At 51.5% G+C, this 18,409-nt stretch overlaps 1 protein-coding gene across 2 annotated transcripts in view; it reads left to right on the top strand.

Moving 5' to 3' along the window:
• LOC135993789 (protocadherin gamma-C5-like) overlaps positions 1-18,409 on the top strand; it is a 118,931-nt gene that overhangs the window by 23,355 nt on the left and 77,167 nt on the right. Inside the window, exon 1 of one of the 2 annotated variants that reach the window (XM_065643860.1) lies at positions 6,198-8,651. The exons of the other annotated variant lie outside the window; for it this stretch is intronic. Coding sequence (XP_065499932.1) covers positions 6,198-8,651 — 2,454 coding nt within the window. Of the gene's footprint in view, positions 1-6,197; positions 8,652-18,409 lie in introns of those variants that run through there. 2 annotated transcript variants of the gene reach the window in all.

Genomic DNA, 18,409 nt, shown 5'->3' on the forward strand with positions numbered 1-18,409 from the left:
AGAGAAATACATTTGCAGGCGTCCTTGCTCTCAGATCAGGAGAAGTCGTGCATGCAACTTCTCTTTCAATGGTATCTGTCTGCAAAGGCACCTTTGTATTGCATGAAGTTTGGGCAGGAAGAAAAATTCTGTCTGTCCAGAGACAAGGCAGGTGAAAAAGTTTGCATTTCAAAATGTCTGAGGGACATGTTTAAGTGTTCGCTTTCTCCTAGTTGTTAGATGGGGCCCACAGTAGTGGTTCCATGCACCTTGCCTTTTTTATTGTCTGAAGAAATTACATTGAGGAACTGTGGCTACAGTCTGTGATGTGAGATCGTGTGTGAGTCCTCTGTGTTCTTTTTAACAACTAGATGCCTTTGTCGTGTAGACTACAGTTGACATATTCTGAAATGTTAAGCTATGATTCCTTCACTTGTGCAAATTTCCCATTCTTGCCTTGTTTGTTGTCCAGGTCTAGAGCTGGGCCTCATTGTGGCTGGTGACCCTTAAAACATTAAAAGATCTCTTTAATTGTTGAGCTGGGGAGCAGTTTCCACCCATGCCTTGAAGGAGTTCAACTGCCAGGACAAAGACTTCGATATACTTCTGTTTCCCTAAAATATTACTGAATGACATGTCTTCCACCTTTGGCTGCCATGCAGTCAAAATACTGGATATGGTCCATGGTGCAACTAAAAGCTGTGAATGCAGAGCAAGGAGGGTGTGAGGATGGATTCCAACCAGGAAAATTGGTGGGTCAGTGTGTTTGTCTGAGCAATGGTTTGATTTCATGGTTGGTGCCAAGGCCTGTGCTGTGTTTGCTGTGATTCTGGATTCCTTGTCCTGAAAGGCAATGGTAGTTCTCTACTTCTCAGTGTTTGTGCAATAGCTGTGCATGTAGAATGATGACGCATGTGTAGCACAGCTTATAATTCCTGTGTGACATCTCCTTTATTCACCTCTATCTCTCTGGATCATTGTAATGTAGAGTTAATTCACAGTTGTAATTCGACTTTCTTTCAGGCCTTTGTTTCCTGGAAGTTGTGGTTCATTTTCCCCATATCTGGCCAGTACTTTTGGATTTGAGAGTGTGAGTGTTGTTTTGCAGCAAATACTTCCTTCAACCACCTTAGACAGAATTTTAGTTGTGAGGAAAATGAAGCAGAAGCTAAAAGAGAATCCGTTCTACTTTCTCACAAGACTGAGCTTGAGAACGATGCTCATGATAAGGTGTTTACACATATGGCGTCCTATCTGTGGGAGATGAGAAGGCCATATATTAGAAGAACTGCTGAGAGCTGATGACTATTTCTTACAATGTAATGCCCACCAATGTAGTCCAGGGGGCTCCACTTGCAGCCTGAGGCCTCAGTGACATCCAGGTGCTCTCAGAGATGAATTTCAATTCCTGTAGTGAAGTCTTTGAAGTACTCAGAGTGAGTTTCTCTGACTACACTTTCTTGTGTAATGATTCCTTGCATTGCTTGTCTGATTTATGTTTTTGTTTTCTGTATCTGGTCTCCTATGTATATAGGTTTACTTGTAACTCTCAACATAGCTTCATCTAGCAATGTATCATGCATTCCTGTCTCTTGCTCATGCTACAGTGAATGTGAAAGGCAGGAGATGTGAGGGCACCTTTCTTTTCTGTTATTGTAAACATGACTTAGCAGAAGCCACATCTCTGTGGAACTGTGCGTGTGATAGAAGAGGGGTGGAGATTCTCCCTATGCCATTAGTTTGATGACCCAGTCTCTGTTGGGTGACCACTCCTCTTTTATTATGGCCATTTATCATCCATGTGGTTTAGAACATTTTTGTTTCTCCTCAGAACAGTAGTGAGTAGACAAATGTACCTCCCTTCTTGATATGATCGTAGTGTGTTATAGAAGAACAGATGGTCATTTCCTTGCTTGTCATGGTTAACACAAGCATGGGCCTAATAGAATACCATGCAATTTGAGTGGCTTCTGCTCTATAACATTCTCCTAAGAAATGTTATTCCACCTGATCCCATTCACTTCTGTATGTTTCTAACTGTTCCCTTACTTCTTGTCATAAGCTACAGCTCGACCCCAGGGTGTCTGATCAAATGGAGAAGGTCACATCTGTTCTAGTCATCTGAGTGCAGGTGCAGTTCCTGTACACACCTTCTCTCTGCTGCTTCTCTGCCTTTTACCTGTCATATTCTGGGTCCTGCAGAGGGAGGTGTGGTTACGGGGAAGGCAAAGCTTCATTCAGCAACACGCTGTGTCCTGGTGGCTTTTGGTCCACGGAGGTGAATGTGGGATTGTTGCTCAGAGTTACAGCTGGTATGGGAGACAGGAGAAGTGGGGCTGCTGCTGACTTGAATTTTGCTGCACTTATGTTTTTGTCACGCACCTCTTTGTTTTTCATTTTGTTCTCTGAGGTGTGTTTTTCCTATCAGTATTATCCCTTCTGAACAGATGTGTTGCATCATTAGCAAATGGAAGATTATGTTTTTAGCAGGGTCACATGTCTTCACAGAAACACATGTGCTTGAGTAGGGTCAGATTCCCTTGAAATGGAATGTTAATGGCCCCATGTATAGCTTGCCTTGACAGGTTAATAATTTGTACTTTTAATGCAGCCTTATTGCTTGTTTCATGTCATTACCTGCTTGTCTGTATAGTAGCACTTGATCTTGTGTTGTTTATTATTTATTATAGTTGAAAGTAGTGTGTGAGAAACAGAGTACTACATATTCTTAATAAAGGCACTTGTTAGAGAGGTTCTCTTCTTTTTCTGTGCTCCTTACCAGCCACTGAGCTGTGTTACTTATAGGATAGGCCTTTTACAAATACAAAAATATTTATATCTGGAATGGAAGGCTAGTTGCAATGTTTTTCTCAAGTCCATCTTTGGTTCACTTAGTTCTCACTCTTGCCTTGTAAGGCAGCTTTTTCATTAGTCGTTATTTAGCATGAAAGTAAGCCAGTATTGGAAATGAAGGTAGAGTCACTTGTGCCTGCTTTGGGATGGGTCTTGTACTTGTCTCATGTGTGAGAGTTCCTCACACAGCCTGTTCTTCAGCCAGCAGTGACAGCAGTGTCAATTTTGTGTACCAGAATGCAGTGTGTGTTTTCCACGTTGGAGGTATTTCTTCCTCAACTGGGAGGCCGTTCCCAGGTGTTGCTGCAAATTCCCTGTTGCTTGTGGCAATTTCCTTGACTGAGTCCAAGTGAGCTCCAAGCATCATGTTAAGGAAGAAGGTGGGAGGGGAGCAAAATTCCTTGTTGCTGAATTCTGAATTGAATTCTAAAATACATGTGTGCACATGAGCACTGGTTGGCCCCCTTGGTTGTGATCCACCACTGTGCTATTCCAAAGACGGAGTGGAGTTGGAGAACTGGATGTTTCCAGACCAAATCTTGTTCTTATAGACTCTGTAAACCGCTTCTTTCGCCTTCGAACTATGGGTGAAGTGTTAGAAAGAAGAGTATTGTCACGGTTTCTGCTGAGGGGTATTACAAACAGCATGGCACTTCATGAAAGGTCAAGATATTCTTGCTGTGAAGGGTTATTCATTTGTGCTTTGTATGTCAGCTTACAGCTTGTTTTGTATTGTTGTCCCTCGTATAGCAGTGCTTGATCTTTTGATGCTAAGTGTTTAAAATTGATGCAAGTGATTTGTGAGGAAGAGAGTAGCAAGCATTCCTAGCAGTGTTAGTGGTTAGAAAGGTTGTTTTCTCCTTCTGTGCTCCTTGCCAGCCAGTGAGAACATCTGGAGTCTTACTGCACCCAGAATGATTTTGTGAGAACGAACCTGCTGAACACGAGAAGCCTGTTCACACAGCAACCTTGTGGCCTCTTCAGCTGATGGAGGGTTAATCTCCAAGGCATCATCACTCTCCTGTGGGTACTTTTCATTCACTTTACTGTTCATTACAATGTCTTTTACAGAGAGGTGTAGTTAGAGGGAGGTCTCTAGCTGAGTGTGTTAGCGACAGTATGTCCTAACACCGACATAGCATTCATTTCTTACCTGGTAGAATTACTCACAGGATTGCACTACCTGATATACACAGGTATTTTCATTGTGAATGGCTTATTAATTCAAGATTTTTATAAAATTCTGTCGTTCATTGCTTTTTTATCACAATTGTCTTACAACACTTGTTTTGATTTACTGTTAATTATTTGAAATGCATGTAAGCAGTACCTTAGTAAAGCAATCAGAAATTTCTGAGGAAGGGTGAGATTCTGCATAAATACCTGCTCAGTATGGGTGTATGGGAATAGAGGAAGAATGGCAAGGAAGAGAATTGTAAATATGCTCAAGCAACTGCAGCTGGAGTGTAGAAAAAACACATACATTCACACACTGTTTTACCTACCTTATGTGCTTGACAAGTAGAACCTCTGTGTTAGATAACATAGGTCTGTGAGAAACTCTAAGGCACCTTACCATTATGCCTGAGATTCCTGCTTTGTTGTGAGAAAGAGCAGAGCACAGAGGAAGACTGCACCTGCTTGAAGCCTTGAAATACAGGTGAACACAGCAGGCCCAGTGATCTTCTATCAGGGCTGAATTCTGCAGCACCTGCGTCTGTGCTTGTGTCCTTAGATGCTAGGACCTTAGATGCTATTTTGGAGAACCCTGGTAGTGGGATAACTAGAATAAATTTGGTCGTTACAGTTGTATTCGTGGCCTTTGGTTGTTCTTGTGATCTGCCTGTGTTGGCTCACACAATGGGTAAGTGACCCGCTTTTCTGTGTCTTTTCATGTGAAGTAGACTGCGACGACTACTTCGTGAGAATAGCCTTGTTGCTGATGAAGAGCCTGTTTTCACAGGCATGTCGTGTCTGTACAATAGTTTGCACTGCTACAGTGGGAGAAGCTTGTGAAGGAGAAACAGAGTCCTGGAGGGACTGAAGGAGCAGTGAGAGTGGCATAACTGGGAACTGAGTTACCACCAGGAACCTGTGAATGACCACAGTAGTCATCCATGGAGTCATCTCTTCTTTAGAGCAACCAGAGTTTAGGGAAGTCTGATGTACCTGTAGTTTCCAAATTCGTGGTCTGTGTAGCACTTGAAATGATGCAGCTGGTCCTAATGTGTCCTGCTCTCTCCATGAACATGAACTAAGATTTGTTGGTTTGCAGAGACTCTTGCATTCTGTGATTTCCTTGGATTGTCAAGGAGAGATTGTGTTATCATGCAAAGAGGTACTGAGGAGGATCAAGTTCTTTTCATAGGTGTTGAGAGGTTTTATCCTTGCCATTTTCCTATGTGTTGAAGGTTTTATCCTTGCTATTTCTGATGACCCCACACCTGGAGTGTTCTTTGTATTGTGGATGAAAAATACACATCATTGTGTTGGTATCATAGGCAAACTGCATTCTCTAGTGCTGCCCTTCTGACTGGTCATTGTAGTATTCTGCGCATGTGGGAAGCTTTCTGCTGCACGTCCATGTTACTAGATGTGCATAATTACCTTGCTCCCTAAAAGAGGTAATTTTGAAGAAATGCTTTAAGCGGTTGGTCTGGACTTTCCCTTCTACAAGAGATTCTCCTCTGAAGTACGCTGCAGCTACTGCTCCTCAGAGCTCATAGAATTGGAATAAAAAATTGGGGAAAGATGAGTGCCAGCAAGAGTAGGATCTGCTGGAATATGTCATATACTTGCTGTACAGTGCACCTACTTGTAGTTACCTGTGCTCTGCTGTACGAAGTCTGCTCGCTGCTCCATCGCTCGCAAACACGATCCCCAGCCAGACTCTTCACTTCCGCGATAAACAGAGCTGCCTGGTTCGCCTTGCCAGGAAATGATCAAAGTCGCCAAACTGAAAGCCGAATCTCACTTTTCCGTAGCCGATGGCGCCGACTCCCGGCAGCTGCTGGCAGCGCGGCTCGGACCGCAGCGGCCAAAGCCCCGGCCGGCATCAGGCGGCTGCGGTGGCGTCGCGGCGCCTCCGGGTGCCGCTGTTGGCCGAGGCGGAGCGGCGCTGGAGCCGGAGCCGGAGCCGCCGCAGCGTCCTGCCCCCGCAGGCTGCTCGCTCGCCCGGCGCCGGCCAGAGCGGCAGCGGCACCGGCAGCAGCGGCGAGAGGCGGCGCGAACTGGGGAGCAGCGGCGTCCGAGCCGGCGCCCACATCGCTCGCTGCCCTCCGGCGGCCCCTGCGCTGTTTGCGGAGAGGGGCTGGAAAGAGGAAGGGCAGCGGCAGGAGGGAAGAGCGCGGCGAGCGCTGCCGAGAATGGCGGGTGGGCAGAGACAGAGGCGGCGAGCAGCCGGGCGAGTGCTGCTGCCCGCTTTGCTGCTGGGCTTGTGCTGGCGGGCGGCGGCGGAGCGGCTCCGCTACGCCATCCCCGAGGAGCTGGGCAGAGGCTCGCTGGTGGGGCCGCTGGCGCGGGACCTGGGGCTGAGCCCGGCCGACCTGCCGGCACGCAAGCTGCGACTGGCGTCTGCCGCGAAAAGGCAGCTGCAATACTTCACGGTGAGCGGAGAGAACGGGAACCTGTACGTGAGCGAGAGGCTGGACCGGGAGGAGATGTGCGGCGAGGCGGCGTCCTGCTCCGTCAGCTTCGAGGCGCTGGTGCAGAACCCACTCAACGTTTTCCACGTCGAGGTGGCCATCCAGGACGTCAACGACAACGCGCCGCTTTTCCTGCAAGACATTTTCCAGCTGGAGATCAACGAATTCACGTCTCCTGGCGCGCGGTTTTACTTGGGCAAGGCGCAAGACGCGGACGTGAGCAGCAACTCGCTGCAGGGCTACGAGCTGGAGGCCAACGGGTACTTCGCGGTGGAGGCGAAGGAGAGCCAAGACGGCAGTAAGTTCGCGGAGCTGGTGCTGCGCCACGCGCTGGACCGGGAGCGCGAGCCGAATCTGCGGCTGGTGCTGATGGCGCTGGACGGCGGCGACCCGCCGCGGAGCGGCACCGCCCAGCTCTGCATCAACGTCACCGACGCCAACGACAACGCGCCCGTTTTCGCGCAGGACGGGTACCGCGCGAGCCTGCGGGAGGACGCGCCGGTGGGCTCGACAGTGCTGAACGTCTCCGCTTCCGACGCAGATGCCGGTATCAACGCCCGCATCACGTATGGCCTCGGCAAAATGCCAGCCAAGGTGCTCAAGAAGTTCGCGGTCGATGCAGAGAGTGGGACGATCACGCTGCAGGAGGCGCTGGACTTCGAAGACACACGGTCCTTCAGCCTGGCCGTAGAGGCGAGGGACGGGGGCGGTCTAGTGGCGCATTGCGAAGTGGAGGTGGAGGTGCTGGACGTGAACGACAATGCGCCCGAGGTGACACTGATATTGGTGTCGAGCTCGGTGCCCGAGGACGCGCCGGTCGGCACGGTGGTGGCCCTCCTAAACGTGAATGACCCGGACTCCGGGGAGAACGGGGAGGTGTCGTGCGAGCTGTCGGGCGGAGCGCCGTTGTCTCTCGTGGTGTCGTCGGGCGGCTCGTACAAGGTGGTGACAGCGAGCGCGCTGGACCGGGAGCAGGCGGCCGAGCACCGCGTGACGGTGGTGGCCAGGGACCGGGGCCGGCCGGCGCTGTCGAGCCGCACGGCGCTGGTGCTGGAGGTGTCGGACGTGAACGACAACGCGCCGGTGTTCGAGGAGGCCGCCTACAGCGCCTACATGGCGGAGAACAACGCGGCGGGCACGCCGGTGCTGCGCGTGCTCGCGCGGGACGCGGACGCGGGCGCCAACGGGCGCGTGAGCTACTGGCTGGCGGGCGGCAGCGGGGACGCGGCGGCGTACGTGTCGGTGGAGGCGCGGAGCGGCGCGCTGTACGCGCAGCGCTCCTTCGACTACGAGCAGTGCCGTGAGTTCGCCGTGGTCGTGCGGGCGCAGGACGGCGGGGAGCCGGCGCGGAGCTCGACGGCGACGGTGCGCGTCTTCGTGCTGGACCGCAACGACAACGCGCCGCGGGTGCTCTGGCCGGCGGTGGAAGCGAGAGACAGATTACCGGGAGCAGCGGCGCCGGCGTTGGAGGCGTTCGAGGTGGTGCCGCGTTCGGCCGAGGCCGGGTACCTGGTGGCCAAGGTGGTGGCGGTGGACGCGGACGCGGGGCGCAACGCGTGGCTGTCGTACGAGCTGGTGCAGGCGGCGGAGCCGGCGCTGTTCCGCGTGGGGCTGCACAGCGGCGAGGTGCGCACGGCGCGGGCCGTGTCGGAGAGGGACGCGGCGAAGCAGCGGCTGGTGGCCGTGGTGAAGGACCACGGGCAGCCGGCGCTGTCGGCCACGGCCACGCTGCACGTGGTGCTGGCCGAGAGCTTGCAGGAGGCGCTGCCGGAGCTGAGTGAGCGGGCGGCGGGCGCCGAGTCGCCGGCGGAGCTGCAGTTCTACCTGGTGCTGGCGCTGGCGCTCCTGTCCGCCCTGTTCCTGCTGAGCGTGGCGCTGGCCGTGCTGGCGCGGCTGCGCCGGGCCGGGCCGCCCGCCGTCCTGCGCTGCCTGGGCGCGCAGCGCTTCTCCGTGGCCGGCGCCGCCTTCCCGGCCGACTTCTGTGAGGGCACCTTACCCTACTCCTACAACCTGTGCGTGGCGCCGGGCCGCGCCGTGGCCGAGGCCGCTTGGCTGCCGCCGCGGCTGCCCAGCTTGCCCGCGGAGGAGCTTCTGGGCGGGAAGCCCAGCGGGAAGGGGAGCCCGAGCAGCAGCGCCGGCGCGGGAGAGCCGCCCGCCGACCCCGACGCCCCGCAGGTCTGTAAGCCCGCGCGGTCCTTGTCTCTCAGCCTTCCCTAACCTCGTGCTGGGGGTAGTGGGCTGTTGGGTCCCGGTTTGCCTGCTGTGGCAGTTTGTGCCTATCTCTGTTTCCGTGGAGGAATGAATTAATGCTGTACCGCTGCTCTTTTGGTACCAGGCTGTGCGAGCTGGCACTCCCTGCCTCATCAGCTGGTCCTCTTCGGGGCTCCGTGGCGACGTTCTTGCCCGTGCCACTTTTACTGTGATCCGTTTTTTTTTTTTTCCTTGTATTTAATTTTTTCTTTTAGTAGCTCTCACGGACTTGTTTTGGATATAGTATGAGAATAATGTGATCATACACTCATCTTCCCTGTTAGAGTTAATATTTTCTTTGTACTAGCTGGACTGTTTTTTGGAATTGGTTTGAAAAGAATGTCAGAATTTACTGATGTTTTGGTGGTTGCGAAGGAGACCAAAGACTTTTCGGGGCCAGGTCACCGTCTTTTCCTGGCCTGCCTGTTCGGCACAATCTAGGCAGGGAGAACGGGGAATGAGCGAACGGCTATGTGGTGGTCCTACTTGTAATTCGTTTAACATGAAGAGTTTCCTTTATGCTGCTTTTTTTTCTGTTATGTTCATTCGTATGGCTGCCTGCTTTTAGTCTAGAATGGAGCGCTAAGTCCTAACTTTAAGTGCAGCCTGTAGTGTAAGCTTATAACCAAAAATTCTGAAGTGTTGTTGAATGGGAGGAGAAAATGAGGTTGATTCAGAGCAGCCTCCGATGTGCAGATGAAAAGTGACAAGGTCAAGAGTGAAGGGTCGTCCCTGAGACTCCTTTTGAGGGAGGATCTTCTTGCTGGCTTGTGCTATTGTTGGTGCTTGGGAAATTCATGTGCCTGGTGGCGTTCCAGAATGTGTCGGTATTTAAAGAAGAGTTCCTGCTGCTTGAGTTAATGAGCCTGATATATCTGGTCCCTCGGGATTATGAATATCACGTTTTGAATTTCAGAGCCTGTTTTCTTTTGCTATCCTTGTACCAATCATCCAACAATACCGCTATAAAAGTTACTGGTGGAGATTGTGGTTTTGTGCAAATGGAAAAAGACTGTTAATATTCGGCACGTTAAAATAGGGAGTTATTTTACATTACATATATGGCCATTAGCTGAAACATGGCTAATGCGGTAAAAATAACACGCATCGTTAAAGAAAGGTATTGCTTACCGAAAAGCAAGCTCTTCATTTCAGTGAGTATCTTCATTGCTGCTTTTTTTCTATTGGTCGGGATATGGGGCATTGATGGGGCTGTATGAAGCAACTTTGACTTGCAGAAAGGGTGATAGACAAGTAATTGAAGCTCGATTGCTATAAAGGGGTGTACAATACGTAACGGAGATTTTGCCTTTGAAGGAATGGCCTAAGATTGTAGTATTCTAAATTTCATCTTTTACTTTAGATATATCACCATTACAAACACGTGGAAAGAACGCAAAAGACGCAGCCGATCAGAGCTGTAGAGAAGCGTCATCTCCGTGGCCACTGTCCCGTGGTTAATGCGGGTTTTGCTTTTGGACTGGTGGCGTAAGAGAGTAACATTCTACACTTCGGCTTTTACTTTACATATATCGCCGTTACAAACACATTTTCCCGTGCGGTATAAACCACAGGAGACTTCTTTCTTCCCCCTGATCTCGATCTGTGATAAGAGACGATCTCGGCTGGAGAAAAGCAGACACAGGAGATCACTCACCGCTGGAGGGAAGCCATGTCTCCGTGGCCACTGTCCCGTGGCCGCGAGCTGTGGGTGGGACAGGCCGGGCGGGCAGCGCTGGGCAGCGCTCGGTGCGTGCAGTGCCGGGACGAGGCTGCGAGCGCCGCTGTTGACCGAGGAGAAGCGAGAGAAAGGCCGGAGCGCTGCAGGCAGCCCCGCCCGCTGCGGCCCGGCTCGCTCGCTCGCTCGCTGGCTGGCTCGGCGGCCGGGCGGTCTGCGAGCGTCCCAGCGGTGCGGAGCCGTGCTGCAGCGAGGCGGAGGAGCCGGCGGCAGCGGACGGGAGCGGCGAGCAGGGGCCGAAGCAGGAGGAGGCGGCGGGCAGTTGCCGTTGTTGTGGCGGTGCCGGAGGGGCCGCGGCAGAGATGTGGGCGGCGAGGAGGCGCTGGGGCCGGCGGGAGAGAGTCCTGCTGTGGGGCGTGTTGGTGGTGGCGTGGGAGGCGGCGTGGGGGCAGCTGCGCTACTCGATTCCCGAGGAGCTGCCGAAGGGCTCGTTCGTGGGCGACGTGGCCAAGGACCTGGGGCTGCAGCTGCCGGCGCTCCGCGACCGCGGCGTCCGAGTTGTCTCCGAAAGTAGGTCGCAGTATTTCGCCCTGCACGGGAAGACGGGACATTTGGTGACGGCGGAGAGAATAGACAGAGAGCAGCTGTGCCGGCTGCTGGAGAAATGCGTGCTGCGCTGTGAGGTGGTATTAGAGGGAGACATGCAAATTTACGAAATCGAAGTGGAAATTACGGACATTAATGACAACGCTCCCAGTTTCAAGGAAATGGAGCTAGAAGAGAGAATCAGCGAGATGACAGCCCCGGGGTGGCGGTTTCCCCTGGCCGAGGCTCACGACCCGGACTCGGGACCGAATTCTGTGCAGAGCTACGAGCTGAGCGGAGACGAGCACTTCTCGCTCGCCGTGCAGGCGGGCCCCGGTGGGGATCAGCGTCCCGAGCTGGTGCTGACGAAGGCGCTGGACCGGGAGGAGGCGGCGTTTCACGAGCTGGTGCTGAGGGCGAGCGACGGCGGCGAGCCGGCGCGGACAGGCACGGCGCGGATCCGCGTGGCGGTGCTGGACGCCAACGACAACGCGCCCGTGTTCAGCCAGGCGGAGTACACGGTGCGTGTGCCGGAGGACGTGCCCGTGGGCTCCACCCTCGTAATCGTCACGGCCACGGATGCTGACGAGGGGCTCAACGGGTACGTAAAATACTCACTGAAGAAGGCGACGGACTTGGCATCGGAGATTTTCCATCTGGACTCTGAGACGGGAGCGATCGCTCTGGTGCGGAGCCTGGACTTCGAGGAAGGCGACTCGTACGAAATAGAGGTACAGGCACGAGACGGCGGGGTCTTTTTCGACACGGCAAAGGTCACGATTACCGTGACCGACGTCAACGACAACGCGCCCGAGATTTCGGTGCGGTCAGCATTGAGCGAGATCTCTGAGGACGCCCAGTCCGGGACGGTGGTGGCCCTCCTGCACGTGCAGGACCGCGACTCGGGACCGAACGGCGAGGTTCGGTGCTCCCTCGAAGGCGACGTCCCGTTCTTACTGCGCAGCTCGCGGGGCAGCTACTACAGCGTGGTGACGTCGAGAGAGCTGGACCGGGAGCAGGTGTCGGAGTACAACGTGACGGTGCGGGCGGCGGACGGCGGGTCGCCGTCGCTGTGGAGCAGCGCGGTGCTGTGGCTGCGGGTGCTGGACGTGAACGACAATGCGCCGGTGTTCGCGGAGGCGCGCTACAGCGCCCGTCTGCCCGAGAACAACGCGGCGGGCGCGCTGGTGCTGAGGGTGCGGGCGTGGGACGCGGACTGGGGGCAGAACGCGCGCGTGCGGTACCGGCTGGCGGAGGGGCGGGTGCGGGGCGCGCCGCTGTCGTCGTACGTGTCGCTAGAGTCGGAGACGGGCGCACTGTACGCGCTGCGCTCGTTCGACTACGAGGAGGTGCGCGAGGTGGGGCTGTGGGTGCGGGCGGAGGACGGCGGCGCGCCGGCGCTGAGCAGCAACGTGTCGGTGCGGCTGGTGATCGTGGACGAGAACGACAACGCGCCGCAGGTGCTGTACCCGCCGGCGGCGCCGCTGCTTGCACCGGGCGCGGGCTGGGCGGGCGTGGAGCTGGCGCCGCGCTCGGCGGAGCCCGGGGCGCTGGTGGCCAAGGTGGTAGCGGTGGACGCGGACGCGGGGCAGAACGCGTGGCTGTCGTACGAGCTGGCCAAGGCGACGGAGCCGGGGCTGTTCCGCGTGGGGCTGCACAGCGGCGAGGTGCGCACGGCGCGCTTCCCGCTGGCCCGCGACGCGGCGCGGCAGAGCCTGGTGGTGGTGGTGAAGGACCACGGGCGGCCGGCGCTGTCGGCCACGGCCACGCTGACGGTGGTGCTGGCCGAGAGCGTGGCCGAGCTGCTGTCGGAGCTGGGCAGCGCGGCATCGGCGGCGGCGCCGGGCGAGCCTGCCGGCAGCCTGACGCGCTGGCTGGTGCTGGCCGTGGCGGCCGTGTCCTGCCTCTTCCTCACCTTCCTGCTGCTGCTGCTGGCGCTGCGCCTGCGGCGCTGGCGCCGCTCACAGCTGCCGGCGGCGGGCGGCGGCGCCTTGCGCGGCGTGCCGTCGTCGCACTTCGTGGGCATCGACGGCGTCCGCGCCTTCCTGCAGTCCTACTCGCACGAGGTGTCGCTCACCGCCGACTCGCGCAAGAGCCACCTCCGCTTTTCGGGCGCCAGCTGCTGCGACACCCTCCCGGCCCGCCCGCCGCCTGCCGAGCCCGCTCCGCTGCTCGGGGAGGACCCCGCCGCTCCACCGGTGAGTTCAAATGACCGTCCTTTCTCTGTGACACTTCCCTCTGCTGCTTCTCTGCCTTCTCCCCTTATGGGGAGGTTTGGTTACAGGGAGGGCAAAGCTTTGTTCGGCAGCGCGCTGTGCTCTGGTGGGTCTTGCTCCGTGGAGGTGAATGCGGGCTCGTTTTTCAATGCTACCGTTGGTGTGTTTGGCAGCAGAAGTGGGTCTGGTCTTATCTTGAATTTCTTCAGAGCGGTCCTATATGTCACATTTGGTGTGCGTAGGCAGGAGAAGTGATGCAGCTACTGGCTGAAGTTCGGTTTGTGCAGGAGTTTGGTTTTTGATCACATGACTGATCGTTTCTCATCCTGAGATATGTAATACTGTTTTTCCTGTCATTATTAATTTTTCGGTTCTGTTGTGTTATCAACATATCGAAGTTTGCGTTATTAACATCTTCTGATGTCTTTCCGACATAAAAAGCTGTATCCTATCAGCAATTACTAACCTAAGAATATGCAAGCATTGGACCAGTCCCGGCTTGTTGTACTCCTTAAACAAAGATAAGAGCGATCTGCGGTTTGAACATCCTGGACCATGCATAACTGTTTGAGGTTGTTTAACATAAAGATGAACTTTGTTCATGATAAGCTCATTCTCAGACTACAAATCATGCCCACAGTTGCGAAGACTCTGTGTTTATATTCGGCTGCTACACACCGGTAAAGAACCCTGATTTGGGACAACAGTATGACAGTGATGTATGTTGAAGAGAAATGGTCTGGGCAACTGGCCTTTTGATGACATGTGCTTGTAAATTAAGAGGGTAAAAGCACACCACGCAAGTTGTGAATGGCTGGAGATGAGACTTGTGTGAGCTGTGTGAGGGGCTATTGAAGGACACAAGAGATTTACTCCAACTGTATTGGGAGCCGTGGGAGGTTCTTCCTGTGCGTTGACATGTCGTCATCATGTCATAACTAACAGCTTAATTCTGGACTTATGACAAATGTCAGGATGGGAGCTTTGGGAAGAGCATACTGTGTATTCACCACCTACTAAATAGCCGAACTATGTACCTACTCCAAGTGCTATAATATAAAGGAGTCTGTTGTGATCCCTTCCCTTCTGGAGGTGTTATCTTCTTGCCTTGCTAATTATAATGATGGAAGGTAGGCCTTTGTACTTGGTAATGTATGGAAGGCATGTGTTTTTTCAGTTCCCCGAGTTTATTGCTGGTGTTTTGAGTATGACTCTGAAGGTTTCTTATTTTTTGACACTATGCTGCTCATATTCCATCTGTCCCAGTTGTGGATTCATCGGTTTGCTTTCTTATTACATGATGTTTCCTGTGAATGGCAGTTATTGCACACATACTGTATGTTAAAATTTGAGCATTGTGAGCCTTCCAAGTTACTCATGTGCTGAATAGGGATGATGGTGTCTTTGAGCTGATATTTGGATGACAGGGTCTTTATTTGACCTGCATGTCACTTATGCATGTGAGAATATTAAATGTTTCCTTGAACATGTCTTTGCAGGCATCGATGTTGTGATCCTTATTCTCAGATCAGGAGAAGCTGTATGTGCAAGTTTTCTTTTAATGGTGTCTGTCTGCAAAGGTAGCTTTTCTGCCGCAAGATGTTTGGGTAGGAAGAAAAGTTCTGTCTGTCCAGAGACAGGGCAGGTGCAAAAGTTTGCTGTGGTATGATTCAAAATGGCTGAAAGACAGGTTTAAAGGTTCACTTTTTCATATTCATTAGATGGGGACCACAATACTGGTTTAATGTATTTTTGCTTTTTTATTGTCCAAAGAAACTGCATTGAGGAACTGTGGCTACGATCTGTGATGTGAGATCCTGTACGAGTCTCCTGTGGACTTTTTACCAACTAGATGCCTTTCTTGTGCACCTACTACAGTTGACATAATCTGAAATGTTAAGCGATGATTCCTTTACTTCTGCAGGTTTCCATTCTTGCCTTGTTTGTTGTCCAGGTCTAGAGCTGGGCCTCATTGTGGCTGGTGACACTGAAAAGATTAAGAGATCTCTTGGAGTGTTGAGCTGGAGGAGCAGTTTCCATCCATACCTTGAAGGAGTTCAACTGCCAGGACAAAGACTTTGATATGCTTATGTTTCCCTAAAGTGTCACTGAATGAAATGCTCTTTCATCTCTGGTTGTCACACGGTCAAAACACTGGATATTGTCTATGGTGCAACTCGAGGCTGTGAATGTAGAGTAAGGAGGGTGTGAGGATGGATTCCAACCAGGAAAATGTGTGGGTCAGTGTGGTTTTGGCTGAGCATTGGTTTGGTTTCATGCCTGTTGCCAAGGCCTGTGCCATTTTTGCTGTGATCCTGGATTCCCTGTCCTGAAAGGCAATGGTAGTTCTGTAATCATAAAGTGTTTGCACAATAACCGTGCATGTAGAATGGTGATCCATGTGTAGAAGGCTTATAATTGCTGTGTGAAATCTTTATCCATCTGTATCTCCCTGTAAGTTTGCAATGTAGACTTAGTTCATAGTTCTAATTAGACTTTCTTTCAGGCCTTTGTTTCCTGAAGGTTGTGGTTTGTTTTCCCCATTTCCAGACAGTGTTTTTGCATTTGAAAGTGTGAGGTTTTGTTTTGCAGCAAGTACTTCCTTCAACCACCTCAGATAGAGTTTGAATTGTGAGGAGAAAATGAAAGGCAAATGAAGTAGAAGCTAAAAGAGAAACTGTTCTTCTTTCTCAGAAGACTTAGCTAGAGAACAATGATAAGGTGTTTATACACATGGTGTCCTATCCGTGGGAGATGAGTGGGCCACATATTACAAGAATTGCTGAGAGCTGATGACTGTTTCTTAAAATGAAACCCTCTATATTATAGTCCAGAGTGAGTCTTTAGGGCTACACTTGCAGCTTGAGGTCTCAGTGACTTCCAGGTGCTCTCAGGAATGGATTTCAATGCCTGTAGTGGTGTCTTAAAAGTCCTCCCAGTAAGTTTCTCTGACAACACTTCTAATGCTTCCTTGCCTAGCTTGTCTGATTTATGGCTTTAGTTTTCTTTCCCTGGTCTCCTATGTATTTAGCTTTACTTGTAATTATCAACATAGCTTCATCTACCAATGTGTCATGTGTTCATGCCTCTTGCTCATGCTACAGTGAATGTGAAAGGCAGATGGGAGAGTACCTTTCTTTTCTGTTATTGTGGGTGGGTAATATATGTAAACATGACCTCAAGTAGGATTTGCATCTCTATGGAACCGTGTGTGTGATAGAAGAGGGGAGGAGATTCCCCTTAAGACAAGGGTGTGGGATAGTTGCTCAGCATTACAGGTGGTGTGGGAGGCAGGAGAAATAGGGTTTTCATTACACAGTTGTTATTTAGGATGAACGTAAGCCGGTATTGGAAATTAAGGTAGAGTTGCCTATGCCTGCTTTAGGGTGGGTCTTGTAATTGTCTCATGTGTCAGAGCTCCTCACACAGCCTGTTCCTCAGCCAGCAGTGACAGCAGTGTCAATTTTGTGTACCAGAATGCAGTATGTGTTTTCCACATTGGAGGTACTTCTTCCTCAACTGGGAGGCCATTCCCAGGTGTTCCTGCAAATTCCCTGTTGCTTGTGGGAATTTCCTTGGTTGAGTCCAAGTGAGCTCCAAGCATTGTAATGAAGAAGAGGGCAGAAGAGGAGTGAAATTACTTGTTTGTAATTGTTAAATTCTAAAATACATGTGTGCCAATGAGCACTGTTTGGTCACCTTGGTTGTGATCCGCCACTGTGCTCTTCTAAAGACGGAGTAGAGTTAAAGAACTGGATGTGTCCAGACTGAATCTTGTGCTTACAGACTCTATAAACCTCTTCTTTCACCATCAAACTGTGGGTGAAGTGTTACAAAGAAGAGAGTATTGTCACGGTTTCTGCTGGGGTGCCTTACGAAGAGCATGGCACTTCAACAAATGTAAAGATATTCTTTCTGTGAAGGGTTATTCATTTATGCTTTCTTTTGCCACCTTACAGCTTCTTTCATATCGTTATCTGTCGTGTAGGAGCACTTGATCTTTTGATACTGTCCTGGTTTTGTTAAAAAACAAGTTTCTCTTTTAGTAAATTTCCCTGTCAGCTATAGTCTTCTTACTAACTGCTGTTTTCCTGAAAGTTAGATACATGTTTTGGTAGATATAGCAAGGAAATGCAAGGTCATTGATAATGATGCATCTTGCGAGATGTGCAAGCAGGAGGTGAACTGAAAATTGACCAACTAAAGTATTCCATCCCATTCACGTGATACTTCATATAAAAGTGGAGGATCACGAGGATCTCGTCCCTTTTTCCTTATGGCCAACATTGGGAGAGGACCTTGCAGTTGTCCAGTTCTGGTTGAATCCAGTTCCGGTTGGCTGCAGAGTCCAGTCCAGGACATCGAGTGCCGGCCCTACAACTGCCGGAGCAGTTGCCGGGACTTTCAAGATTGGTTTTGTGTCTTTCCTATTATTTTCTCTATTTTTATTGGTAGCATTAGTAAAACATTTTTAATTTTTTCCAACTCTCTTCTCTCTGTCCTTATTTCCTTCCCCATCTCCTGTTCTTAGTGGGAAGGGAGGAGAGGGAGGGACTGAAGGGGGAAGCAGGGGGAGAGAGAGTTAACAATACATCTGCCACAGTTTTATTGTCACCCTGCAATCAAACCACGACAGATACTAAGTGTTTTAAAGTGATGCAAACAGTGTGTCAGGAAGAGAGTAGAAGCATTCTTAGCAGCATTGCTAATTAGAAAGGTCATTTTCTTCTGTGCTCCTTGCTAGCTGGTGAGCACATTCAGAGTCTTACAGTATTTGGAATGATTTTGTGAGAACGAACTTGCTGACCTCAAGAGGCCTGTTCACACAGCAACCTTGTGGCTTCTTCAGTCGAAGGAGGGTTAATCTCCAAGGGATTGTTGCTGTGCTGTGGGCATTTTTCATCTGCGTTACTCTTCATCCTCATGTCTTTTAAAGAGAGGTGTAGTTAGAGGGACCACTGTAGCTGAGCGTAGCAAGTATGTCCTAACACCGATATAATGTTCATTTCTTGCTTGGTGGCATTCCACACAGGATTGCACTATTAGATATATACAGGTAATATCGTTGTGAATAGCTTATTAATTCCAAGTTTTTCTAAAACCTTGTTTATTCGTGGCTGTATTTATCACTACTGTTTACTGCTAATTGTTTGAAAAGCATGTAAGCAGTACCTTAGTAATGCAATCACAAATGAGGTGGAAGG

Source organism: Caloenas nicobarica, chromosome 13 (genome assembly GCF_036013445.1).
Source record: "Caloenas nicobarica isolate bCalNic1 chromosome 13, bCalNic1.hap1, whole genome shotgun sequence".
Classification (NCBI taxonomy): Eukaryota; Metazoa; Chordata; class Aves; order Columbiformes; family Columbidae; genus Caloenas; species Caloenas nicobarica.